The sequence below is a fragment of the Clavelina lepadiformis genome, chromosome 9 (genome assembly GCF_947623445.1).
Source record: "Clavelina lepadiformis chromosome 9, kaClaLepa1.1, whole genome shotgun sequence".
Taxonomy (NCBI): Eukaryota; Metazoa; Chordata; class Ascidiacea; order Aplousobranchia; family Clavelinidae; genus Clavelina; species Clavelina lepadiformis.
The window spans coordinates 14,724,317-14,748,160 of record NC_135248.1 but is presented as its reverse complement, the minus strand read 5'-3'; the positions used below and the strand labels follow the sequence as shown (position 1 = coordinate 14,748,160).

General features: G+C 36.1%; 2 protein-coding genes across 5 annotated transcripts; both read left to right on the top strand.

Annotated features, from left to right (window-relative positions):
• Positions 1-2,575: 2,575 nt before the first annotated feature.
• On the top strand, positions 2,576-10,446 carry LOC143471078 (uncharacterized). 2 transcript variants are annotated; one of them, XM_076969423.1, is made up of 8 exons: positions 2,576-3,699; positions 5,183-5,376; positions 5,504-6,360; positions 6,467-6,532; positions 6,810-6,899; positions 7,043-7,636; positions 7,841-7,975; positions 8,984-10,446. In XM_076969423.1, exons 1-8 carry the CDS (start codon positions 3,691-3,693, stop codon positions 9,817-9,819), a joined length of 2,781 nt encoding a protein of 926 aa, XP_076825538.1. In that variant the 5' UTR covers positions 2,576-3,690; the 3' UTR covers positions 9,820-10,446. The 2 variants fall into 2 exon arrangements, with proteins under 2 accessions (XP_076825538.1, XP_076825539.1); XM_076969424.1 differs by having other exon boundaries at positions 2,576-3,703; positions 5,190-5,376.
• Positions 10,447-15,436: 4,990 nt separating this feature from the next.
• On the top strand, positions 15,437-22,787 carry LOC143471314 (uncharacterized). 3 transcript variants are annotated; one of them, XM_076969759.1, is made up of 9 exons: positions 15,437-15,562; positions 17,123-17,316; positions 17,442-18,298; positions 18,405-18,470; positions 18,753-18,842; positions 18,987-19,580; positions 19,788-19,922; positions 20,917-21,005; positions 21,065-21,205. In XM_076969759.1, the coding sequence occupies exons 1-9, from the start codon at positions 15,554-15,556 to the stop codon at positions 21,071-21,073; spliced, it is 2,043 nt and encodes a 680-aa protein (XP_076825874.1). In that variant the 5' UTR covers positions 15,437-15,553; the 3' UTR covers positions 21,074-21,205. The 3 variants fall into 3 exon arrangements, with proteins under 3 accessions (XP_076825874.1, XP_076825872.1, XP_076825873.1); XM_076969757.1 differs by having other exon boundaries at positions 20,917-22,787; XM_076969758.1 differs by having other exon boundaries at positions 15,549-15,562; positions 17,123-17,248; positions 20,917-22,787.
• Positions 22,788-23,844: the final 1,057 nt, after the last annotated feature.

The following is a 23,844-nucleotide window of genomic DNA, read 5'->3' as shown; positions in this document are numbered from 1 at the left end:
TCCTTGCACCATCTTACCTACACATAGCACCATCCATCTTTCACCTCTGTCTATGCTGCGTATTCCACGTAGGACTTCCAGAACAGTTCAACATAGAATGAAAGTGAGAACAGCCAAGTTAACATTGATGTCGCCACATAAACCAACTGAGTCACATATTAACTTGTTCACATATAGCCCAAATTATCAAACTCCAAATTAAAATTGGCTTGTTTAGTCTTGCCTGTAAAATACTCACAGTTATCGTTTAGAAACAAGAAAAAGTGATAATCTTGACCGAAATTTACATTATCAGGAAAACCAATACAAAGATTAAAGTTACTACTTTCCATAGTTTATCCAGAATTCACGAAAAGTATCACTTCAATATGTCGCCATCTTCCGTCATCCATTCTCTTTTGAAGACCTTTGCTTTAGTGAGATATTTCCATCTTTAAACAATCGCTCTGAAGTAATTCATAGCGTGCATTGTTACACTTCATAGTCTTGTAAAGTCCCACCGTGCACAGAACCTGTGCTTGAGCAGTTATAAAAATACAAGGTCAAAGGTCGAATTTCATTTCAAAGTTCACACAACGTTCCTCTAAACGTCATCGTTATCAAACGTCAATCATCAGACTTGTAGTGACTACTAGGTCTTGGCCCAATACACCAATGTTTGCTCAAATACTTCAGTTTAAATTTTTACTTCTCTTTCAATATTTGTTCTTCCAAACTACCACAACCTCTATAATTGCACTAATTTAATTCTTTGGTGAAGGCTGAAGCCCGAATAAATCAAATGAGCATTTATATGTGCGGGTCCTTTAACAAGTTAATCAACGATTTAAGGTCAATATTAATCATTGGTCTAAAACTCTAAATGATAAAATGCAATAAAGTTTTACTAATATAGAAACCAATCTTTTTAAAAACGTTTCGAAATTTATAATTTAATTGTGAAAGGTGCATTGTGACAAATATGTATTGGTGGTGTCATAAAATGAAATTACCTGGTTTCAGAGTTTTGAGGTAAATTATAATCAATTGTCAATGATTAGGGGTAATATGATGTTGCCAGTAAAACCACTGAAAACCTGTTGGAGTTTTTTAATGGGTTCAAGTGTGATGAAAAATGTCAGAAACATATAGAAAGGTCACGTTAAGTTCCTGTCGGTCCAGATCTTCTGCTCTAACGCCCAGTCACAAACTATAGCAGGGGTGGCCAGACCTGTTTCATGCTCGAGCCGCATTTAACAAATTCCAGTTTTAAAAGAGCCACAACACAAACACAATAAAAAACACGAATTCATTCATTCACAACGAAGTGTAGCTATTTATTACCATTAGTGCTGCGTGATACTATGAGTCTCCACCTGGGCTTCACCAACTCTTTTTGCAATTTTATTGCTATAACCGTAACCAAGTCTTAAAACTAGGTCAGCCCTGACGTACAGCTTCAATCTGACAGTTTACTTAACTACAGTGTACAAGTTAGCACACTTCTGAACAATAATGTACTTTTTGGAATGTAATTTGATTATTACTAACGATGAGTCCATTGTTACTACGTGTGATAGAACGCATTGTTTCATAATCTGATCAAACAACTCGTCTAGACCGGGAAAATGCATGTCTAATTCATCGATGCTAATTCATTAAAGAGCCGCATGCGGCTCAAAAGCCTCAGTTTGTCTATAATGTGAATAAATGTTGGGTATCCCCTGAACTATAGTAAGCCATAATGTAAATCAAAGCAATTCAACGAAACTACTTGAACGTTTTTAAAAATGTGAATATAATGTTGGGTATCCCCTGAACTATAGTAAGCCATAATGTAAATCAAAGCAATTCAATGAAACTACTTGAACGTTTTTAAAAATGTTCTCGGATGTAACGTGATAAATAATCGACGCAGTCTCACAAGCAAGGAACAGTTTTGCTCGAGCACTCAATGTAGAACGATGAACGCAGAATGGACTTGGATCCGCGCATCACGCAAACGATCAAAGCAATTACGTCTCAACAAAAGCGAATCGAATTCCCACCTCGGGGAGGATATGGGTGAGTGACGATGTGCACGTGACATACAATACAGTTTGAGTCGTGGGTTAAAGTTCAAACCTATCAAAGCTAAAAATACACGGAAAACTGGATGATATCAGTGGGGTAGAGTTAATATACACTTCATTATAAGATAAATCTGTTACATTTAAGTAAAACAGTAAAACACAAACACAAACATAAAAGGCCACGCGATAAAAATACGACAAAAAGTCAAAAGTAAACATATTAACATGCAGAGACATGTACAAAAGCACTAGAACAAATTCTTTGTGACACAAATTTCATGTTTTCTTTTACAAGTTTGTCAAGTAAAAATATAAACACGTAATCTATCTATTGTGGTTCTATAAACAATAAACCTGCTAAATGTAGACAGTCTTGAAAACCAACTTATTTCAAACAAACGATATCAAACTCCACGGCGTTTAGTGCATTTATTATAGACTTGTAGTTATGGTTTTTAGTCAAAAAAATGACCTGGAATATTAAATGAATTATTATGACGTCATAAAAATTGTGCAAGTGTCACGGGATTATTTTATGCACCCGTTTTATAGCCACTGTATCGTTTGTTCGCACCACTCCTATATTTTAATCTAGTTTAATGTGTGAGTCAGCCCTTATTGTTATTCGCGTTGTGTCTTTTTTATGCATGCTTGTCAGGTTTTAGGTTTGCTCACGTGATGCTGTATTTTACTTATTTATTTGTCCACGCGTTTTTAGTCGATCTCTTGTGACGTTACCCCGAGGGCCAAATCAGTACTGTGTGTAGCGTCCCACGCTGATTCTATGATTGCGTGGAATTTGTTTTGGTGTGGTGTTTCGCTCGGGTATAGAGTGGTGTTTCAGTAACGTTTGGGCGAGATAGCAGAAGGACGGATGTTTTTACCTAAGAGATATGCCATTAAATATGTGAATAAAGAAGACAGAGCTAATTGACTAGCTGTAAAGCGGGAAGGTTCCTGGTAAAGAAAGTTTGGTTACACAAGTGACCTTGTGACGTTCATGTGTTCCGTCCACGGCTTCATTTGAAAAATGCGTTAATTTATACATTCTGAACATGTCTGAAGGCGATATATTTATGCAGTAGCTTGGTTTTTAAATTTTTGTAATTAAATCACTTCCCGGTGCACGTCCACAAATTTCATCGACTCAGCTGCACGATTATCACGTGATAGTTTCAATTGCAAACCGCCGTGCATAAAAGTTGTGCTAGGACAAATAAATAAAGGTTGGTCAAAGATCGATTTTTAATCTCAGAGTTCACATAAGTCAACGGTTGCTTTCAACTGCTTTGACAGTTATTTATTAATAATTCGACTGGATACATCTGGCTCCTGGCCCCAGATAACAATGTTTGTTCAAATGCTTGAGTTCAGAATTTACCATTTCCATGGAATTTGTTGTTCTTGCGTAAAGTAAGCCGACGCTGTTGACATCATGACCTTTGGTGAATGTTTTATCGCGTAATTATTGACCAACACTTACTGACGAATAAAATTGATTTCGAATAAAATCGTGCAACGCACATAACAAAGTATTCAGCATTGTGAGAGCATCAATCGTTGTTAACTGAAACGTTATAGCAAGTTTAAGTTTTACTAAACATTCTCTTTGAATCTTTTGAGATAACTCGATTTCAAAATGGACCAGGTAAGTTGTGACGTAACTTTTTTATAATTTCATCAGAGGAGTTTGCCTGGTAGTGATTGTTCGAGGTAATTTCTATGTCGATTCACAATGATTAATTATGATTCAATGTTAGAAGCAGAAAGTATCCGAACTTAATTAAATAAAAGTCAATAGAAAGGTTTTCAAATTTAACATACATCTTACATCTTACGCTATAATGACACAGCAGCTGCGTTTGGTCTATGACGAAGTCTGAGGTCAAAGTGCGATAATCATTTGATATTTCACAGAATGTTGTGAGTAATATCAGTTATCTCACTTTTAGTGCCATGCTCGAGTACCTGATAACAATTTCTTGCTCATTGGTTTTTGTTTATTCAGGGTGAATTGTTTGATGATGCACAAAATGAACGACCTTGACTGAAATTATGACGTGTTCTGTTATATCATAATGAGTAAATGTTAACCCCATCCAAACCGGGCTTGTGACATTACTATCTTAACTAGGTGTGGCCGACAAACTGTCAATCGTTAATTACTCGAAAACTATACGTTGTAAACGGATCGGCTAAACATCTGGCTTCCAGTTACAGCATAGTTGTAAAACTAAAGAAAGTGAATTTAGTGTAAAGTAGGTATTTGTACAAATGATACATTTCTAGAGATTTTTCTTGTTACGTCTCGCCCCCGCTGTGCGAAAAACCAGCTGACAGCGAGAAGAAAACACAAGAGAATAGTTAATCGAGTTAGTTAAGCGTGAATGAGTAAACGAAAACGATACGCTTTAATGCGTAGTAGATAAAAAGAGAGCAAAAGTATGAAAATATGACAATATCTCAAAAATTACAAAATCCAACTTTATAAAACAAACATGGCCAATTGGCCGGACATTTGTTAAGAAAAGTTACCAAATTTGAAGTTTCTACTGCAAACAATGCACCTGTACGCCACGTTTTGTTATGACTGTGTGCAGGAGAAACCACACCTAGTGTAAATAGGGTTAACGCTTAAGAGAGTGAAATATATCTGTTTAACATGTTTTTATGGTTGCTAACAAACTAGTAGGCTTATTAGGAAAAGTATAAATTCTAGAAGGCGCTACCTTGAAACCTAAACTGATTGACAGGATTGGAAAATTATTTAAACTAATGAGCGTAGACGAAAATAAATAGCGACAAGTGCAGTCGTGTTGATCAAAGCAGGTTAACTTGTCGCAATTTTCACTAAAAATCATTAAAACTTTTCTTAAGTCAAAACTGATATATTATGAAAGTTTAACAACGTAAAAGACAGATTTTGTTCAACATATTCAAGTAAAATCAAATTTTATTTTTGATATAAGTTGTCTACAACAAATTAAAGATGAAACAAACTTTGAGTTACCAAATTTACTAGCTTTCAACAATACGACTATGTCATTATCTAACGCATCATTATATATGTCGTTATGATCAGGATATCAGTTTCAAAATTATCAATAAAATATTTTTATTTCTGCCGCAAGATGGTAGCAGGTAACCCGAGAAAAATTCGACAATTTGCGGCTTCTGAAATCTTGTGCAATATCAGGGGAAGCTTGCTGGGTCGGGGAGGTTTTGGAACTGTTCGGTTGGGACACCACCAAGTGTTGGGAAGACTGGCTATAAAATGTCAACATCTGCAGGGATCATTGGTTGAGATGAGACAAGCAAAGAAAGAGTAAAATATTTCAAAAACATTGAAATTTACTAAAATAGGCGTCAAAAATGATTTAAAGAATGCTTTGTTCACGTATATTAATCATAAAGTGTGACATTAAGTTAACGGAAAATCTATTTTGTTGTAGATTGTTAAAAGAAGTTAAAATGATGTTGCTGGCTGCTCACAAACACGTCATTCGCATCGAGGGATTGATTAATGAGGAGGATTGGATTGGAGTTGTCATGGAGCACATGTCAGCCGGATCACTTTCTGACTTGATCTTCAACGAAGAGCTGGAAACTATTCCTCTTCCTCTCTTACTCCGCATGTCATACGAGACGGCTGATGCCATCACTTACCTCCACAAGATGCTCAAGGATCTCAGGATCGCTCATGGAGACTTGAAGCCCCAGAACATTTTACTTAACTCGGACCTTCATTGTAAAGTGGCAGACTTTGGTGGAGCCGCTTTATCTCATCACACCAGAACAGCTACAGCGAGACCAGATAGAACAGGAGAAGGGAATCAGTTCACTCTTCTATTTACTGCTCCGGAGAGGTTGGATCGAAATTGCGAGCGACTCACAACATCCATGGATGTCTACAGCTTCGGAGTTATCCTCTACATGATGATCGTTAGAAAGTATCCTGGGATCAGAAATGAAATCCTTTTCAGGATGACTGGGAAGTTTCAAGGCGTGTCCTTCCAACAAAAACTAATCAACGACATCAAGGATAGACTGAAGCGGGGTAAGGATGAGCAAGGTGTTCGGATCATTTCTCTCCTGGAGAGCATCATGACCAAGTGTGTGGACAAGGAACCTTCGAAACGACCAGCAATGATCGAGATACGTGACCAACTTCACCAACTGCTGGCAACCATCAAACCATCTACCATCATGCTCAATATAGCAAGTGTACTCGAACACGTGACCATCACCGATGACACACTTGATGAGGGAGCCAGCAAACCAATAAGTCACGTGATATTAGGAGTAGATGGTGAGATATGTTGTGTAGTTGGTCATGAGTTGTTATCTTTCATATGCTAGCAAGTGGTGCAGTGATAGTTGTCAAACAACCAAGTTTAATTTGTTGATGTTTCCAGAATCTACATCAAAAACATCGAGAAAAACAAAATCTTCCTTGGAAAGCTTCACAACCAGTTCCACAAGTAAAACACTTTAAGTTTATTTTTATTAAGTTTTGCGTTGCTAATGTTAGCGCATTGAGCAGTTGAGAAGAGTGAATATGCCAATTTTATAATCTTAATAATTACGTCATATTGGAAAAGCATTAAATTTTTCCCTGACATAATACTAATAATAACTTTTCCAGACAATAAATTAAAATCACGACAAAAAAGTTTGAATCGAAACAAAAACATTTCATCCCTAAATATATTGAATATGAAGCACTTGCTACTTAATAATCTCTTTCAAAAATTACAGCTTCTACAAGTTCAACACTAGTTGGCGCAATAAAAGGAGTAGCGGGGTTAAAAGTTTCGGATCCGCTCACAACGAGTAAAAACCAATCAGGTTTGATTACGTCATTAAAGCGTTTTTCCAATCTTTAAAAAAGTCTCTTACCAACATGGAGAGTAATATTAATGACAATCAAAGAAAGCAAAATTTGAAACTCGTTTTACTGTGATTTTGCAATAAGTTTGATTTTATCGCAGGTTATGAGATTATTCAAAGCAAGATCAGATCGATGCGTGACATGATTTCAAATGAAAACTTTGACCGAGCACTCGCCATTTGTGAAGAGCTGACCACCGCGATGAAATCGAGTTCCATAACCGGAGATGACGCAATCAACACCGGAGATGACATCATCAATCTGGTTTCGGATTTGCGCAAACACAAAGTATCGTTGCAATTACTTCAACTTTTCAAATGTGGCTGTTACTTGAAAGAAAAAATCATCAACCCGCGTAAAAAACTTGAACTTATGAAAAAGATTGCGGTGGAAAGTTACGTCATTGTACAAAGCACATCATGTGGTTCTGATCTAGCACAAACAGCGTCCAATGAAATCATTCCACGCATGAATGAGTTTCTTCAATCGATATCGTCAACGAGATGCGATGACGTTAAACTCGTCACAACGACGCAAGTTCATTGTTGGAAAGCGATCGGATTATGCCATTATCATGTTCAAAAATACAAGGAAGCAATCGAAGTGAACAAGCTCGCTATAACTATCTTGGAATCGAAGCTGGGCGAAGGATGCAGAAAATTGGAAGTCTACTCAATATGCTGCAACAATGCAGGTTGTTACGACGAAGTTGACGATATTGTCGCAACATGAAGCTGATAGTGTTCACGTTATTTTTCATTGTTTAAGACTTTTTTCGAATTCAACTCTGTTGTTTGTTGATTGTTACAAACGCAACAGCCAACTTGTTCATGTAATAATTTGACAACGTTATGATCGCAGGAAGCTGACAAGGTTCTCATTATTTATGATATTTTAGGTGCTTATTACGAATTCAACAACCAGCCTGATGACTCTGAAACATTTTATATCAAAGCATTTCAGGCCGAGCAGAAAGTGGAAGATTACCCCAGCGAGGAATGGAGGATGAAAATGATTCACTTCACAATTGACAGTAAACAATAAAAATACGTATTTATTCTAAAACAATAGACACTCAAATTGATATTTACATTAATTTTGTTAATATGACGTCACAATAACGATGCAAATTTTAGAAATTAGTTTTCGTTTCCGACCGGATGACGAAATGCAAGTGCAATAAAGTACGAATGTGGCCAAAGTAACTTTTTGAAAAGTTTTACTCAAATTTGTCACAAACACTATATTACGTGGTTATGTAGTTAATACTTTATTGTATTAATCTTTAATTTGGTGTGTGCCATGGGCCCCTTATCTTGTCTTTAATTTATCGAATACAAACTGAACTCATTATAAACGACCAAAACAACTTTCCTATTGAAAAGTAAAAGTTAAATTTTTAAAATGAGCTATAAAGGAAGTTGTGGGCCCTTCATTGAACACACGTCACACTTGATTGCTTTCTACGCTCCTGTCAACTGATTCGTGGATAAAAACGAACAAAAGGTAAAGATGAAGGAATATTTTCAAATTCACCAACTCCAGCCTATACTAAAAATTGACGTCATATTACTTCCATCGTTATTATTCGATACAAAGTAATCACGTGTCAAGGTCGCTACAACCATGTCAGCACTCTCCACGTGTCTATCACCTGCTTTACACAATTAGTTCCATTCACATATTTTCTCCTCATTTTTATACTTTATCGTACTTTACGTGAGCACCAGGCAAGCGCATAATTAGTTCCCTTCGCTTTCATATTTTCTCACTTATTTTTCGAAACACCTGAAATTAAATTATTTGCATCAGCTCTGGCTCTAGGCTTTTAACTTGTTATAACTTGTTGTTGACGATATTTTGTTTCAGTTTTCCTACCAAATTGTTTTGCTATATCACAATAGTTTAAGTGACTTCACAATCTAAAACTGTTCCACAATCCTATTCTGAAACCTACAAAATTTGAAATGAAAATCTACTAATTACTACGATCAGATAAAAACATGATGTCATTAATATTGTAATTTTCAATTTCTTTCAGATGTTTGCAACTTGTACCAAAATCATTCAACCATGACCAAAACGAAAGGAAATGACGTTTACAAATTCTTACAAAAACAACTACACCTGACGGGATTTCCCCACTTTAAGAACAAATTCTTAACCTTACGTTTGATGATTCTTCTCAGTCTGGATGATGACGTCAAGTTTATTTGCAATAGTCTCGCAACCATGGCAACGGATATAACACCGTCACCTGGTGAATGCAATAACATGTGCATTAGACTCAAACAAACAGCTGAGCTCTTATTTTCGAAGAATGATGAGAATTCAGCGATGACATTGATAAGATGTGGGATGAAGCTGAGTGAATTCATTCCCGATGCAGATGATGAACTTTATAGACTTCGAGATTTTGCAGATGCTATGGCAAAGCAAGCCAGCAAGCTCACATCTCTCTCTCCATCTCATCTTGTCACCATTGCAGGCGGATTCATTCCACTGTGTGAGGAGATCATTGAAAAGATAAAAAGATCTAAAAACGTCGACCAACAAATCAAGGACAAATGGTTAAGTTTAACATTGAACCACACCAGCCATTGTTACCTCACAATCAAGCTTTATGACAAAGCCCTGCAATTGGCCAACCAAGCCATGGATATCTTACCATTGGACATCGGCCAACATCAAAACCTTCGAGACAAGTTTAAAGGCGAGATGTATTATTGCATCGGTGTTTCCAACTACAATTTGGAGAAATTTAATTCAGCTAAAAATGCTCTTTCTGAAGCGATCAAATTGTTAAAGAACTGGTCTGGACAAAATGATCGATTAAAAGAAGCTCGTCGATATTTGGAGAAAATAAATAATCTTTAATTGATATCATTGTGTAGTACAATGACGTCATAATCTTGCTTCATAACAATTCTGTGGCAAAATCTAGAAGATAATTAGATCTGTTGTAGATTTTGTCATACTACTTATTGCTGTATCATAACAACTAGCTGCGTCACTGAATAAGTCCAAGTTTGCGAACTTGAGAAAGATGGCCATGAATCTACTAGTTCTGTTCGGGTCTACATACATTTATGAGCAAACATTTTCGACCATGGACATTAATAAGACAAAGCTGCGTTCCATTGTATTCAAGAATCCGGCCCGCTAAGTACTTCATTTTCTCATATCAGGCCCGCCGACCGAAGAAGTTGCCCGCCCCTGAACTAGAACATGATCTGACGGCTGGACTATTATTTTGATTTTCTGTTGCGTCATAAACGGATGTTTACTGAAGTGGAATCATTTTTGAAATCAATTTGTGTGTTCAGTTATTTGTAAATATTTATTAGTTTGTTGTATTTGTTTTGTGGTTTATTTCATTTAGTCATCACCTTCTTGGGCAATCTATATAACTTATGTAGTAAACTTATGATTGTTCGATATATTATGACTCAAAAATGTATTTTGTAAATATAATCTTTGTTCAAGTGAGAAACTGGGACAATAATAATGTTTTCAATTCATCGCAGTAAAAGAGCATTCTAAGTAAATGAGCATTAAGCCATAGTACGCAAATCTGTGTTAAATGTTGTTGGAATGGTGTAGTACATCGGGTAAAAAGGAAAGCTTGTCATAGACAGAATTATACCAAAAATATCACCAATACTGTGGAGTAGTAATAAGGTTAATAATGGTAATTGCCAGCATAGCACACAGTGATAGTTGTGCTGGACACAGTGATTGATGGAGGACATGATTGGACCTGAGCATTTTATTTCCAAACGAATTATAAGATCGTCATTGATGACGAAAAAACGAAACAATCACCCGAGACACATATTTTGTAAAGGTTGATTGCTTCAGTTATTTTCCAGGTTTCATTGCTCAACTTTTTCAATATTTCAACTTTCCCAAAATAGCATGAACCAAAAACACAAACTTTTCAAAACTTTATGTAACTGTTGAGCTGTGCGTAACTTTTAGCAAGCCAGTGTGTATGTATGTGTGTGTGAAATTGTGTTAATTGTGTGTGTGTTGTGTGTGTGTGTTGTGTAACAGTGTGTTAATTGATGCAAGAAATTAACCGATGGCGGTTAAAGTTGGACACTGTTCAAATATGTGCGCTATCCTTCTGTCGTTGTCTCAGCCCAGACATAAAAGTTTGAACAGGTTGGCTGCGTTTGATTTTATGAGGCAAATGTTTCAGCTTTGACGCAACCAACATCAGGTCAGAGAAGTTAGTCAAAATAAAACTTCTGCTCGCATAAAATGTCGAAATGTGAAGCGAGACAAGAGCACATTTGTTGCAGAACGACGCAATTATTTATACGCAAAGCAGCTTAGTAGCTTAATCAATTGAAAAATGCTACTTTAAATGTGTTCAAAATAAAAGTGTTCAAATGTTAAAAGTTATCTTTTAAGGCTTCCTACTACAGCATAAATTCCTTAGGACCAGTAGATTCTGCAAGATGTTGGAGTCTTCAGATGATCCAAGATGCAACATTTGCAAACAACTAGGTGGCGATTGGTGGATAATTCGCCACCCGTTTAACTCGAATGTCAACCATAGAAGAAAGAGGTCAACTGAAACGACACAGAATCTATCTACGAACGATAACATGGATAATTATCCATAATAAAATCGAATATTATATACGATTATAATCGTTTTATTTATACTTGTGTAATTACTATTTATGTATTTGGTGTACTATTGTCGTCCACATCTTTGTAAGGGAAAGATTTGTTTATATTGCTAAAACCACTGTTACAACATAATGTTGTAAAGTTTAGCAAAGTAAGTTTTTGTAACAAATGTTTCCTTAACCACCGACACTGTTTGATATATTAGATTTTTAACGTTTTTTATTTCACCACTTTCCGCATTTCACATCTTGTGTTTTATTTTTTAATTACTCTGCCAAGTAAGTGTTATCCTGGCTTGGCTGCTCCTCGCCGTTACATCAAGCGCTGTGTCTATTTGACTAAGAAACTCACTTTTATTTAGTTCGTGCTGGTTTGCTGTTGTGGAAAGAATAAAAGCACAAGAAATCTTGAAGGAAACTTTAGTTGGTGTCGCGGTTCACCATTACTGTGCCATAAGCTTTCTCCAGTTACACATTGCTGTAAGGAACAGCTTCCATTTGCATTAATCTTTGCACCATCTTACCTACACATAGCACCATCCATCTTTCACCTCTGTCTAGGCTGCGTATTCCACGTGGGACTTCCAGACCAGTTCAACATAGAATGAAAGTGAGAACAGCCAAGTTAACATTGATGTCGCCACATAAACCAACTGAGTCACATATTAACTTGTTCACATAATAACCCAAACTATCAAACTCCAAATTGAAATTGACTTGTTTTTAAAGTCTTGCCTGTGAAATACTCATAGTTATCGTTTAGAAACAAGAAAAAGTGGTAATCTTGACCGAAATTTACATTGTCAGGAAAACCAATACAAAGATTAAAGTTACTACTTTCGACAGTTTATCCAGAATTCACGAGAAGTATCACTTCAATATGTCGCCATCTTCCGTCATCTATTCTCTTTTGAAGACCTTTGCTTTAGTGAGATATTTCCATCTTTAAACCATCGCTCTGAAGTAATTCATAGCGTGCATTGTTACACTTCATAGTCTTGTAAAGTTCCACCGCGCACAGAACCTGTGTTTGAGCAGTTATAAAAATAGAAGGTCAAAGGTCGAATTTCATTTCATAGTTCACACAACGTTGCTCTAAACGTCATCGTTATGAAACGTCAATCATCAGACTTGTAGCGACTACTGGGTCCTGGCCCAATACACCAATGTTTGCTCAAATGCTTTGGTTTAAATTCTAACTTCTCTTTCAATATTTGTTCTTCCAAACTACCAACAACCTCTATAAATTGCACTAATTTAATTGATTGATGAAGGCTGAAGCCCGAATAAATCAAATGAGCATTTATATGTGGCGGGTCCTCTACCAAGTTAATCAACGATTTAAGGTCAATATTAATAATTGGTCTAAAAATCTAAATGATAAAATGCAATAAAGTTTTACTAATATAGAAACCAATCTTTTTAAAAACGTTTCGAAATTTATAATTCAATATGGGACAGGTGCATTGTGACAAATATGTATTGGTGGTGTCATAAAATGAAATTACCTGGTTGCAGAGTTTTGAGGTAAATTATAAATCAATTGTCAATGATTATGGGTAATATGATGTTGCCAGTAAAACCACTGAAAACCTGTTGGAGTTTTTAATGGTTCAAGTGTGATGCAAAATGTCAGAAATATATAGAAAGGTCACGTTAAGTTCCTGTCGTTCCAGATCTTCTGCTCTAACGCCCAGTCACAAACTATAGTAGGCCATAATGTAAATCAAAGCAATTCAATGAAACTACTTGAACGTTTTTAAAAATGTTCTCGAATGTAACGTGATAATCGACGCAGTCTCACAAGCAACAAACAGTTGCTCGAGCACCCAATCTAGAACGATGAACGCAGAATGGACTTGGAACCGCGCATCACACAAACAATCAGAGCAATTACGTTTCAACAAAAGCGAATCGAGCTCCCACATCGGGGAGGAGATGGGTGAGTGACGATGTGCACGTGACACACAAACAAAGCTCGAACCGTGGGTTAAAGTTCAAACCTATCAGAGCTAAGATAAAAATAAACCGACAACTGGATGATACCAGTGGGGTAGAGTTAATATGCACTTCATTGTAAGAGAAATCTGTTACAAGTAAATGACCTAAAGAGCAGAGTAAAACACAAACATAAAAATACGACAAAAAGTCAAAAGTAAATATATTAACATGCAGAGACATATACAAAAGCACTAGAACAAATTCTTTGTGACACAAGTCTCATGTTTTCCTTTACAGGTTTGTCAAGTAAAAATATAAACACGTAATCTTCGGCCTATCTACTTGTAGTTCTATAAACAATAAACCTGCTAAATGTAGACAGTTTTGAAAACCAACTTATTTCAAACAAACGATATCAAACTCCACGGCGTTTAGTGCATTTATTATAGACTTGTAGTTATGGTTTTTAGTCAAAAAAATAACCTGGAATATTAACTGAACTATTATGACGTTATAAAAATTATGAAGGTGATCTTGTGACGTTCATCGAGATCTGTCGACTGCTTCATTTGAACATTCTGAACTTGTCTGAAGGCGATACCTTTATGCAGTAGTTTGGTCTTTAAATATTTGAAATTAAAACACTTTCCGGTGCGCGTTGACACATTTCATCGATTCAGTCGCACGATTATCACGTGATAGTTTCAATTTTCGTGATAATCGACGCAGTCTCACAAGCAACGAACAGTTTGCTCGAGCACCCAATCTAGAACGATGAACGCAAAATGGACTTGGATCCGCGCATCACACAAACAATCAGAGCAATTACGATTCAACAAAAGCGAATGGAGCTCCCACCTCGGGGAGGATATGCGTGAAAGACGATGTGCACGTGACACACAAATACAGTTCGAGTCGTGGGTTAAAGTTCAAACCTATCAAAGCTAAAAATACACGGACAACTGGATGATATCAGTGGGGTAGAGTTAATATACACTTCATTATAAGAGAAATCTGTTACAAGTAAATAAAATAAAGAGCAGAGTAAAAAGCAAACATGAAAGGAAACGCGATAAAAATACGACAAAAAGTCAAAAGTAAATATATTAACATGCAGAGACATGTACAAAAGCACTAGAACAAATTCTTTGTGACACAAGTTTCATGTTTTCTTTTACAGGTTTGTCAAGTAAAAATATAAACACGCAATCTTATATACTTGTTCTTCAATAAACAATAAACCTGCTAAATGTAGACAGTTTTGAAAACCAACTTATTTCAAACAAAAATACCAAATCCCTCGGCGTTTAGTGCTTTTATTATAGACTTGTAGTTATGGCTTTCAGTCAACAAAATAACCTCGAATATTGACGCAATTATTATGACGTTATAAAAATTATGAAGGTGATCTTGTGACGTTCATCGAGATCCGTCGACTGCTTCATTTGAACATTCTGAACTTGTCTGAAGGCGATACCTTTATGCAGTAGTTTGGTCTTTAAATTTTTGAAATTAAAACACTTTCCGGTGCGCGTTGACACATTTCATCGATTCAGTCGCACGATTATCACGTGATAGTTTCAATTGCAAACCGCCGTGCATAAAAGTTGTGCTAGGACAAATAAAACAATTCTGGTCAAAGATCGATTTTTATTTCAGAGTTCACAAAAGTCAACAGTTGCTTTCATCTGTTTTGACAATTATTTATTAATAATTCGACTCGATGCATCTGGTTCCAGGACCCAGATAACAATGTTTGTTCAAATGCTTGAATTTAGATTTTAGCATCTCCATGGAGTTTGTTGTTCTTGCATGAAATAAGCCGACGTTGTTGACATCGTGACCTTTGGTGAATGTTTTATCGCGTAATTATTGACCAACACTTACTGACGAATAAAATCGTGCAAGGTTCATAACAAAGTAATCAGCATTGTGAGAGCATCAATCGTTGTTAACTGAAACGTTATAGCAAGTTTAAGTTTTACTAAACATTCTCTTTGAATCTTTTGAGATAACTCGATTTCAAAATGGACCAGGTAAGTTGTGACGTAACTTTTTTATAATTTCATCAAAGGAGTTTAGCTGGTTGTGATTGTTTCAGGTAATTTCTATGTCGATTCACAATGATTAAATTATAATTTAAAGTTCGAATTTAAATCGAATTTAATGTTCGAAGCAGAAATTATCCGAATTTAATTAAATAAAAGTCAATAGAAAGGTTTTCAAATTTAACATACATCTTACATCCTATGCTATAATGGCACAGCAGCTGCGTTTGGTCTATGACGAAGTCTGAGGTCAAAGTGCGATAATCATTTGATATTTCACAGAATGTTGTCAGTAATATCAGTTATCTCACTGTTAGTGCCATGCTCGAGTACCTGATAACAATTTCTTGCTCAGTGACTTTCGTATATTCTGGTCGAATTGTTTCATGATGCACAAAATCAACGACCTCGATTGACATTATGACGTGTTGTTTTATGTCATAACGAATAAATGTTAACCCCATCCAAACCGGGCTCGCGACAACACTATTTTAACTAGGTGTGGCAGAAAAATTTTCAATCGCAAATTACTCGAAAACTATACGTTGTAAACTCATCGGATTTTTATAGGTTAGTAGCAAAAAACATCTGAATTCCTGTATACATCATAATTGTAAAACTTAAGAAAGTGCGTTTAGTGTAAATTAAGTATTTCTAAAAGTGATACATTTCTAGAAGTTTTTTTTTGTTACACCGCGCCCCCGCTGTGCGGAAAACCAGCTGACCACGAGAAGAGAACGAAAGAGAATAGTTAGTCGAGTTAGAGGTGCGTCAATGAGTAAACGAAAACGATACGCCTCAATGCTTAGAGAGAGCAAAATTATGAAAATATGACAATAAGTCAAAAATTACAAAATCAAACTTTGTTAAACAAACATGGACAGGTAGCTGAACAAGTTTTAGAAAAAGTCACCAAATTTCAAGTTTCTACAGGAAACAATGCAACTGTACGCCACGTTTTGCTGATACTGTGTGCAGGAGAAGCCACACTTATGGTAAATAAGGTTAACGCATAAGAGAGTGAAATATATTTGTTTAACATGTTTTTATGGTTGTTAACAAACTAGTAGGCTTATTAGGAAAAGGTATAAAATCTGGAAGGCGCTACTTTGAAGCCTAAACAATTTGACATGGTAGGAAAATTATTTAAACTAACGAGCGTAGGTGATAAATAGATAAATAAAAAGGTGATAAAGTAAATAAATAGCGACAAGCGCTGTCGTTTTGATATCATCAAAGCAGGTTAACTTGTTGCAATTTTGACAAATATTCATTAAAACTTTTCTCTTGTCAAAACTGATATATTATGAAAGTTTAACAACGTAAAAGACAGATTTTGTTCAACATATTCTAGTAAAAACAAATTTCATTTTTGACATAAGTTGTCTACAACAAATTAAAGATGAAACAAACTTTGAGTTACCAAATTTACTAGCTTTCAACAATACGACTATGTCATTATATAACGCATCATTATACTGTATATGTCGTTATGATCAGGATATCAGTTTCAAAATTATCAATAACATATTGTATTTCTGCCGCAAGATGGTAGCAGGCAACCCGAGAAAAATTCGACAATTTGCGGCTTCTGAAATCTTGTGCAACATCAGAGGAAGCTTGTTGGGCCGGGGAGGTTTTGGAACTGTCCGGTTGGGACACCACCAAGTGTTGGTAAGACTGGCTATAAAATGTCAACATCTGCAGGGATCATTGGTTGATATGAGACAAGCAAAGAAAGAGTAAAACATTTTAAAATTATTGAAATTTGCTAAAATATTCGTTAAAAATGAATTAAAGACTGTATTGTTGATGTACATTAGTCATAAAGTGTGACATTAAGTTAACGGAAAATCTCGTTTTTCAGTTTGTTAAAAGAAGTTGAAATGATGTTGCTGGCTGCTCACAAACACGTCATCCGCATCGAGGGATTGATTGATGAGGAGGATTGGGTTGGAGTTGTCATGGAGCACATGTCAGCCGGGTCACTTGCTGACTTGATCTTCAACAAAGAGCTGAAAACTATTCCTCTTCCTCTCTTGCTCCGGATGTCATACCAGACGGCTGATGCCATCACCAACCTCCACAAGATGTTCAAGGATCTCAGGATCGCTCATGGAGACTTGAAGCCCCAGAACATTCTTCTTAGCTCGGATCTTCATTGCAAAGTGGCAGACTTCGGTGGAGCCGCTTTATCTCATCACACCAGGACAGCGACAGCGAGACCGGATAAAACAGGAGAAGGGAGCCAGTTCACTCTTCTATTTACTGCTCCGGAGAGGTTGGATCCAAATTGCAACCGGCTCACAACATCCATGGATGTCTACAGCTTCGGAGTGATCCTTTACATGATGATCGTTAGAAAGTATCCTGGGATCAGGAATGAAATGATTTTCAGGATGACTGGGAAGTTTCAAGGCGTGTCCTTCCAACAAAAACTAATCAACGACATCAAGGATAGATTGAAGCGAGATAAGGATGAGCAAGGTGTTCGGATCATTTCTCTCCTGGAGAGCATCATGACCAAGTGTGTGGACAAGGAACCTTCGAAACGACCAGCAATGATCGAGATACGTGACCAACTTCACCAACTACTGGCAACCATCAAACCATCCACCATCATGCTCAATATAGTAAGTGTACTCGAACACGTGACCATCACCGATGACATACTTGATGAGGGAGCCAGCAAACCAATAAGTCACGTGGTATTAGGAGTAGATGGTGAGATATGTTGTGTAGTTGGTGATGAGTTGTTATCTTTCATATGCTAGCAAGTGGTGCAGTGATAGTTGTCAAACAACCAAGTTTAATTTGTTGATGTTTCCAGAATCTACATCAAAAAGATCGAGAAAAACAAAATCTTCCTTGGAAAGCACGACAACCAGTTCCGCAAGTAAAGTATTTTAAGTTCATTTTTATGAAGTTTTGCGTTGGTAATGTTAGTGCATTGAGCAGTTGTGAAAAGTGAATATGCTAAGTTTATAATCTTAATAATTACGTCATATTGGAAAAGCTTAACATTAAATTTTTCCCTGACATAATACTAATAATAACTTTTCCAGACAATAAATTAAAATCACGACAAAAAAGTTTGAATCAAAACAAAAACATTTCATCCCTAAATATATTGATTATGAAGCACTTGCTACTTTATCATCTCTTTCAAAAATTACAGCTTCTACAAGTTCAACACTAGTTGGCGCAATAAAAGGAGTAGCGGGGTTAAAAGTTTCGGATCCGCTCACAACGAGTAAAAACCAATCAGGTTTGATTACGTCATTAAAGCGCTTTTCCAATCTTTAACAAAGTCTCTTGCCAACATGGAGAGTAATATTAATGACAATCAAAGAAAGCAAAATTTGAAACTCGTTTTACTGCGATTTTGCAATAAATTTGTTTTTTATCGCAGGTTATGAGATTATTCAAAGCAAGATGAGATCGATGCGTGACATGATTTCAAATGAAAACTTTGACCGAGCACTCGACATTTGTGAAGAGCTGACCACCGCGATGAAATCCACTTCCTTAACCGAAGATGACGCAATCAACACCGGAGATGACATCATCAATCTGGTGTCGGATTTGCGCAAACACAAAGTGTCGTTGACATTACTTCAACTTCTCAAATGTGGCTGTGACTTGAAAGAAAAAATCATCAACCCGCTTAAAAAACTTGAGCTTATGAAAAAGTTTGCGTTGAAAAGTTACGCCATTGTACAAAGCACACCACGTGGATCTGATCTAGCACTAACAGCGTCCAATGAAATCATTCCACGCATGAATGAGTTTCTTCAATCGATATCGTCAACGAGATGCGATGACATCAAACTCGTCACAACAACGCAAGTTCATTGTTGGAAAGCGATCGGATTATGCCATTGTCAAGTTCAAAAATTCAAGGAAGCAATCGAAGTTAACCAGCTCGCCATAACCACCTTGGAATCGAAGCTGGGCGAAGGATGCAGAAAATTGCAAGTCTACTCATTATGTTGTCACAATGCAGGTTGTTACGATGAAGTTGACGATATTGTTGCAACTTCAAGCTGATAGTGTTCACGTTATTTTTCATTATTTAAGACTTTATTACGAATTCAACTCTGTTGTTTGTTGATTTTTACAAACGCAACAGCCAACTTGTTCATTTAATAATTTGACAACCTTTTATGATTGCAGGAAGCTGACAAGGTTCTCAATATTTATCATATTTTAGGTCTTTATTACGAATTCAACAATCAACCTGATGAATCTGAAACATTTTATACCAAAGCATTTCAAGCAAAGCAGGATGTGGAAAATTACCCCAGCAAGGAACGGAAGATGAAAATGATTCACTTCACAATTAACAGTAAACAATGAAAATACGTATTTATTCTTAGACGATAGACACACAAATATATATTTAAATTAATTTTGTTAATATTACGTCACAATAACGATGCAAATTTTAGAAATTAGTTTTCGATTCCGACCGGATGACGTAATGCAAGCGCAATAAAGTATGAATGTGGCCAAAGTAACTTCGTTGAAAACTTTTACTTCAAAATTGTCACAAACACTGTATCCGTCATCATGGAATTAATGCTTTATTGTTATGATTTGTTAATTTTGTGTATGCCATGGGCCCCTTTACCTTGTCTTTACTTTATCGAATACAAACTGAACTCATTATAAACGACCAAAACAACTTTCCTATTGAAAAGTAAAAGTTAAATTTGTAAAAGGAGCTATAAAGGAAGTTGTGGGCACTTCATTGAACACTCGTCACCCTTGATTGCTTTCTACGCTCCGGTGAACTTATTCGTGAATAAAAACGTCCGAAAGTTAAAGATGAAGGAAAATATTCAAATCCACAAACTTCAACCTACAATCAACATAGACAGCATAATACTCCCATTGTTATTATTCGATTAAAAGTAATGACGTGTCAAGGTCGCTACAATCATCTAAACACTCTCCACGTGTCTATCACCTGCTTTTCGCAATTAGTTCCATTCACGTATTTTATCCTCATTTTTATATTTCCTCGTGTGAGCAGCAGGCAAGCGTTTTTTGCGTTTTATTTTCTCACTTATTTTTCGAAATATTTGAAATTAAATTATTTGCATCAGCTATGGCTCAAGGCTTTTAACTTGATATTACTTACTGTTGACGATATTTTGTTTCAAGATTCATACCAATATGTTTTGTTATTTTACAATAGTTTAAGTGACCTCACAATCCAAACTTGTGCAACAATCCTATTCTTAAACATGCAAAATTTGAAATGAAAATCTACGAATTACTACTTTCAGAATAAAAACATTGACATCATTAATGTTGTAATTTTCCATTTTTTCCAGATTTGTGCAACTTGTACCAAGATCATCCAACCATGACCAAAACGAAAGGAAATGACGTTTACAAATTTCTTCAAAAACAAAAGGACCTGGTAGGATTTCCCCACTTTAAGAACAAATTCTTAACCTTACGTTTGATGATTCTTCTCAGTCTGGATGATGACGTCAATTCTATTTGCAAAAATCTCGCAACCATGGCAACGGATATAACACCGCCACCTGGTGAATGCAATGACTTGTGCTATAGACTCAGAAAAGCAGCTGAGCTTTTGTTTTCGAAGAATGACGAGAAATCAACGATGTCATTGATAAGATGTGGGATGAAGTTGAGTGAATTTATTCCCGATGCAGATAATGAAATTCGTAGACTTCGAGATTTTGCAGATGCTATGGCGAAGCAAGCCAGCAAGCTCACATATTCCTCTCCATCTCATCTTGTCACCATTGCAGGCGGATTCATTCTGCTGTGTGAGGAGATCATTAAAAAGATAAAAAGATCTAAAAACGTCGACCAACAAATCAAGGACAAATGGTTAAGTTTAACGTTGAACCACACCAGCCAATGTTACCTCACAATCAAGCTTTATGACAAAGCCCTGCATTTGGCCAACCAGGCCATGGATCTCCTACCATTGGACATCGGCCAACTTCAGAACGATCGAGACCTTTTCAAAGGCGAGATGTATTATTGCATCGGTGTTTCCAACTACAATTTGGAGAAATTTGATTCAGCTAAAAATGATCTTTCTGAAGCGATCAAATTGTTAAAGAAATATTCTGGACAAAATGATCGAAAAAACGAAGCTCGTCGATGTTTGGAGAAAATAAATAATCTTTAATTGATATCATTGTGCAGCATAATGACGTCATAATCTTGCTTCATAACAATTTTGTGGCATGTAGCTGAAAAAATAACGTTTTTATTGATTTTGTATTGAATTTTGTGGTAGGTTCCTCAAAGAAATTAAGGTTTTATTGATTTATCATTGAGTTAAAACAGATAGAACGTTATTTATCTGCTGAAATGTTACTTGTTATTTGTTACTTCATAAACGGATGTTTGTTGAAGTAAATTTATTCTTGAAATTAATCTGTGTATTCATTTATTTGTAAATATTTCGTAGTTTGCTGTTTCTACTTTGTAGTTCAACTTTAATTTTATACAGAATACTTATCACTCATAATTCATCATTGTTCAATTGATTATGATGCAAAAAATTATATTTCATAAATTGTTTGTTTAAGCTTAAAATTACACCGACAAAAAAGCTAATTCATTGCAATAAACAAATATATTTTGCGTGAAAATAAGTTAAAACCTAGATCTCAAATAAATCTTTTAAATCTTTGCTGACATATACATGCGAGTTTATGAACAAGATTGTGCCAAAAATGCCACTAGTGACGTGTAAGGCGGTAATACATACAAAGAATGTCTTCACCTTGTTTGAAGTTTTAAATATATCATCAGAGCTACTTGTCATAACGATAAAAATGAAACATAATCATACAAACCTTCTTTGTGTACAGAGAAGGAAACTCCCTAATGTATAAGAACTACCTACATAGAGAGGAAAATGTGGAGTCTTCAACTGCTTCAAGTTTGACACAGATTAGTGGTTTGAGTGCTGGCTTCACAGTATATATCAGTTTTGTGTTCCGTGCACGACATGTAGACGCGTTATGACGTTGTAATGACGTAGGGATCTTGCAAACTATTAAGGCAAAATTATATTTTGCACAATTTTTCGTGTTTTCACCTGTGTTTTCTTACTATTTGTTAATTTTGTTAGTGTTACTTTGGTTATATCACATCATATCACTTTTTTTGCCTACAATGTCATTTAATTTTGCAAAACGCTTCAGTCACTCGAAATAATTGAACTGACCATTATGTGCGATTTTCCGATTGGTGTCCTACATTTACTTTACCTACGATTAGTTTTTCTGAGAAAAAGAAGGTGGCCTTAAGAGTTTCGACTTTCTTCGGTTCAAAGTTAGGAGTTTAGAACCTGTCTTATTTTGGTTGCTTCGGTCTGCTGTTGCAGTTTGCATTATATTTTACCATATTATTATTATATCGAAACGAATATTGCTGTCAGGAACAGATAACTAAAAAAATGTATTCAGCATCACTGTAAAACTACTTTGATTGAGAGAGAAGGGGATTGCGAGTTGTATGGTGACAGACTCGCTTGAAACAGAAGTGATTCAAACCGAAATAACAGGTAACAAGGACCAAATGTAGTGCGACCAAATATTGCAAACAAAACACACAAATACATCACAGATAAAATTGAACTACAGATTTGAAAAACCAGAAGTTAAGTCTTTTAAAATCTAAGGTCCGTCGTTGTGTGGCGTGATTTGGAATGTAACTGCCAGAAGCACAAATCAAACAATTTTCCACCCGAGCTACGTCACAAGTCGCACAATTATGAGAAGTGCTCGAGCGTGACGAGCCATAGTCCACTAAAATGAACAAGCCTGTCACTGTCACATCGAACTGTCACTGGTTTTTGACGGTTGTTGCTCCGATGATCTACGTCGGTGCTCCAGGCTGGTAGCTTCTGAGGCGGAAGCTACGACCATTTCAGACAAACTTGATGCCAGTGGCATGGGTTGTTGGTATGCTCCAGCGTGTGTATCCGCAAGAGGTGACTTTCTCTTACCAAGCTCAGGCAAAGATTTGTTTTGTTGCTTTGAATGAGAACCGTTTCGGATGTTTATCTTTATCTGCGACTTACGTTCGGGTGCTGGTAAAGTTGTAAAACTTCCTTAACAACACTGCTTTCAGAAATACATAACTCAAATTAATGCTTTTTAAAACTAAAATGATTTAAGAGAGAAACGCGTTGTGCGTTTTATGGTGACAGACCTGCTTGAAACGGAACTAATTCAAATCAAACGCGCTCAGAACAAAAGCCAAAA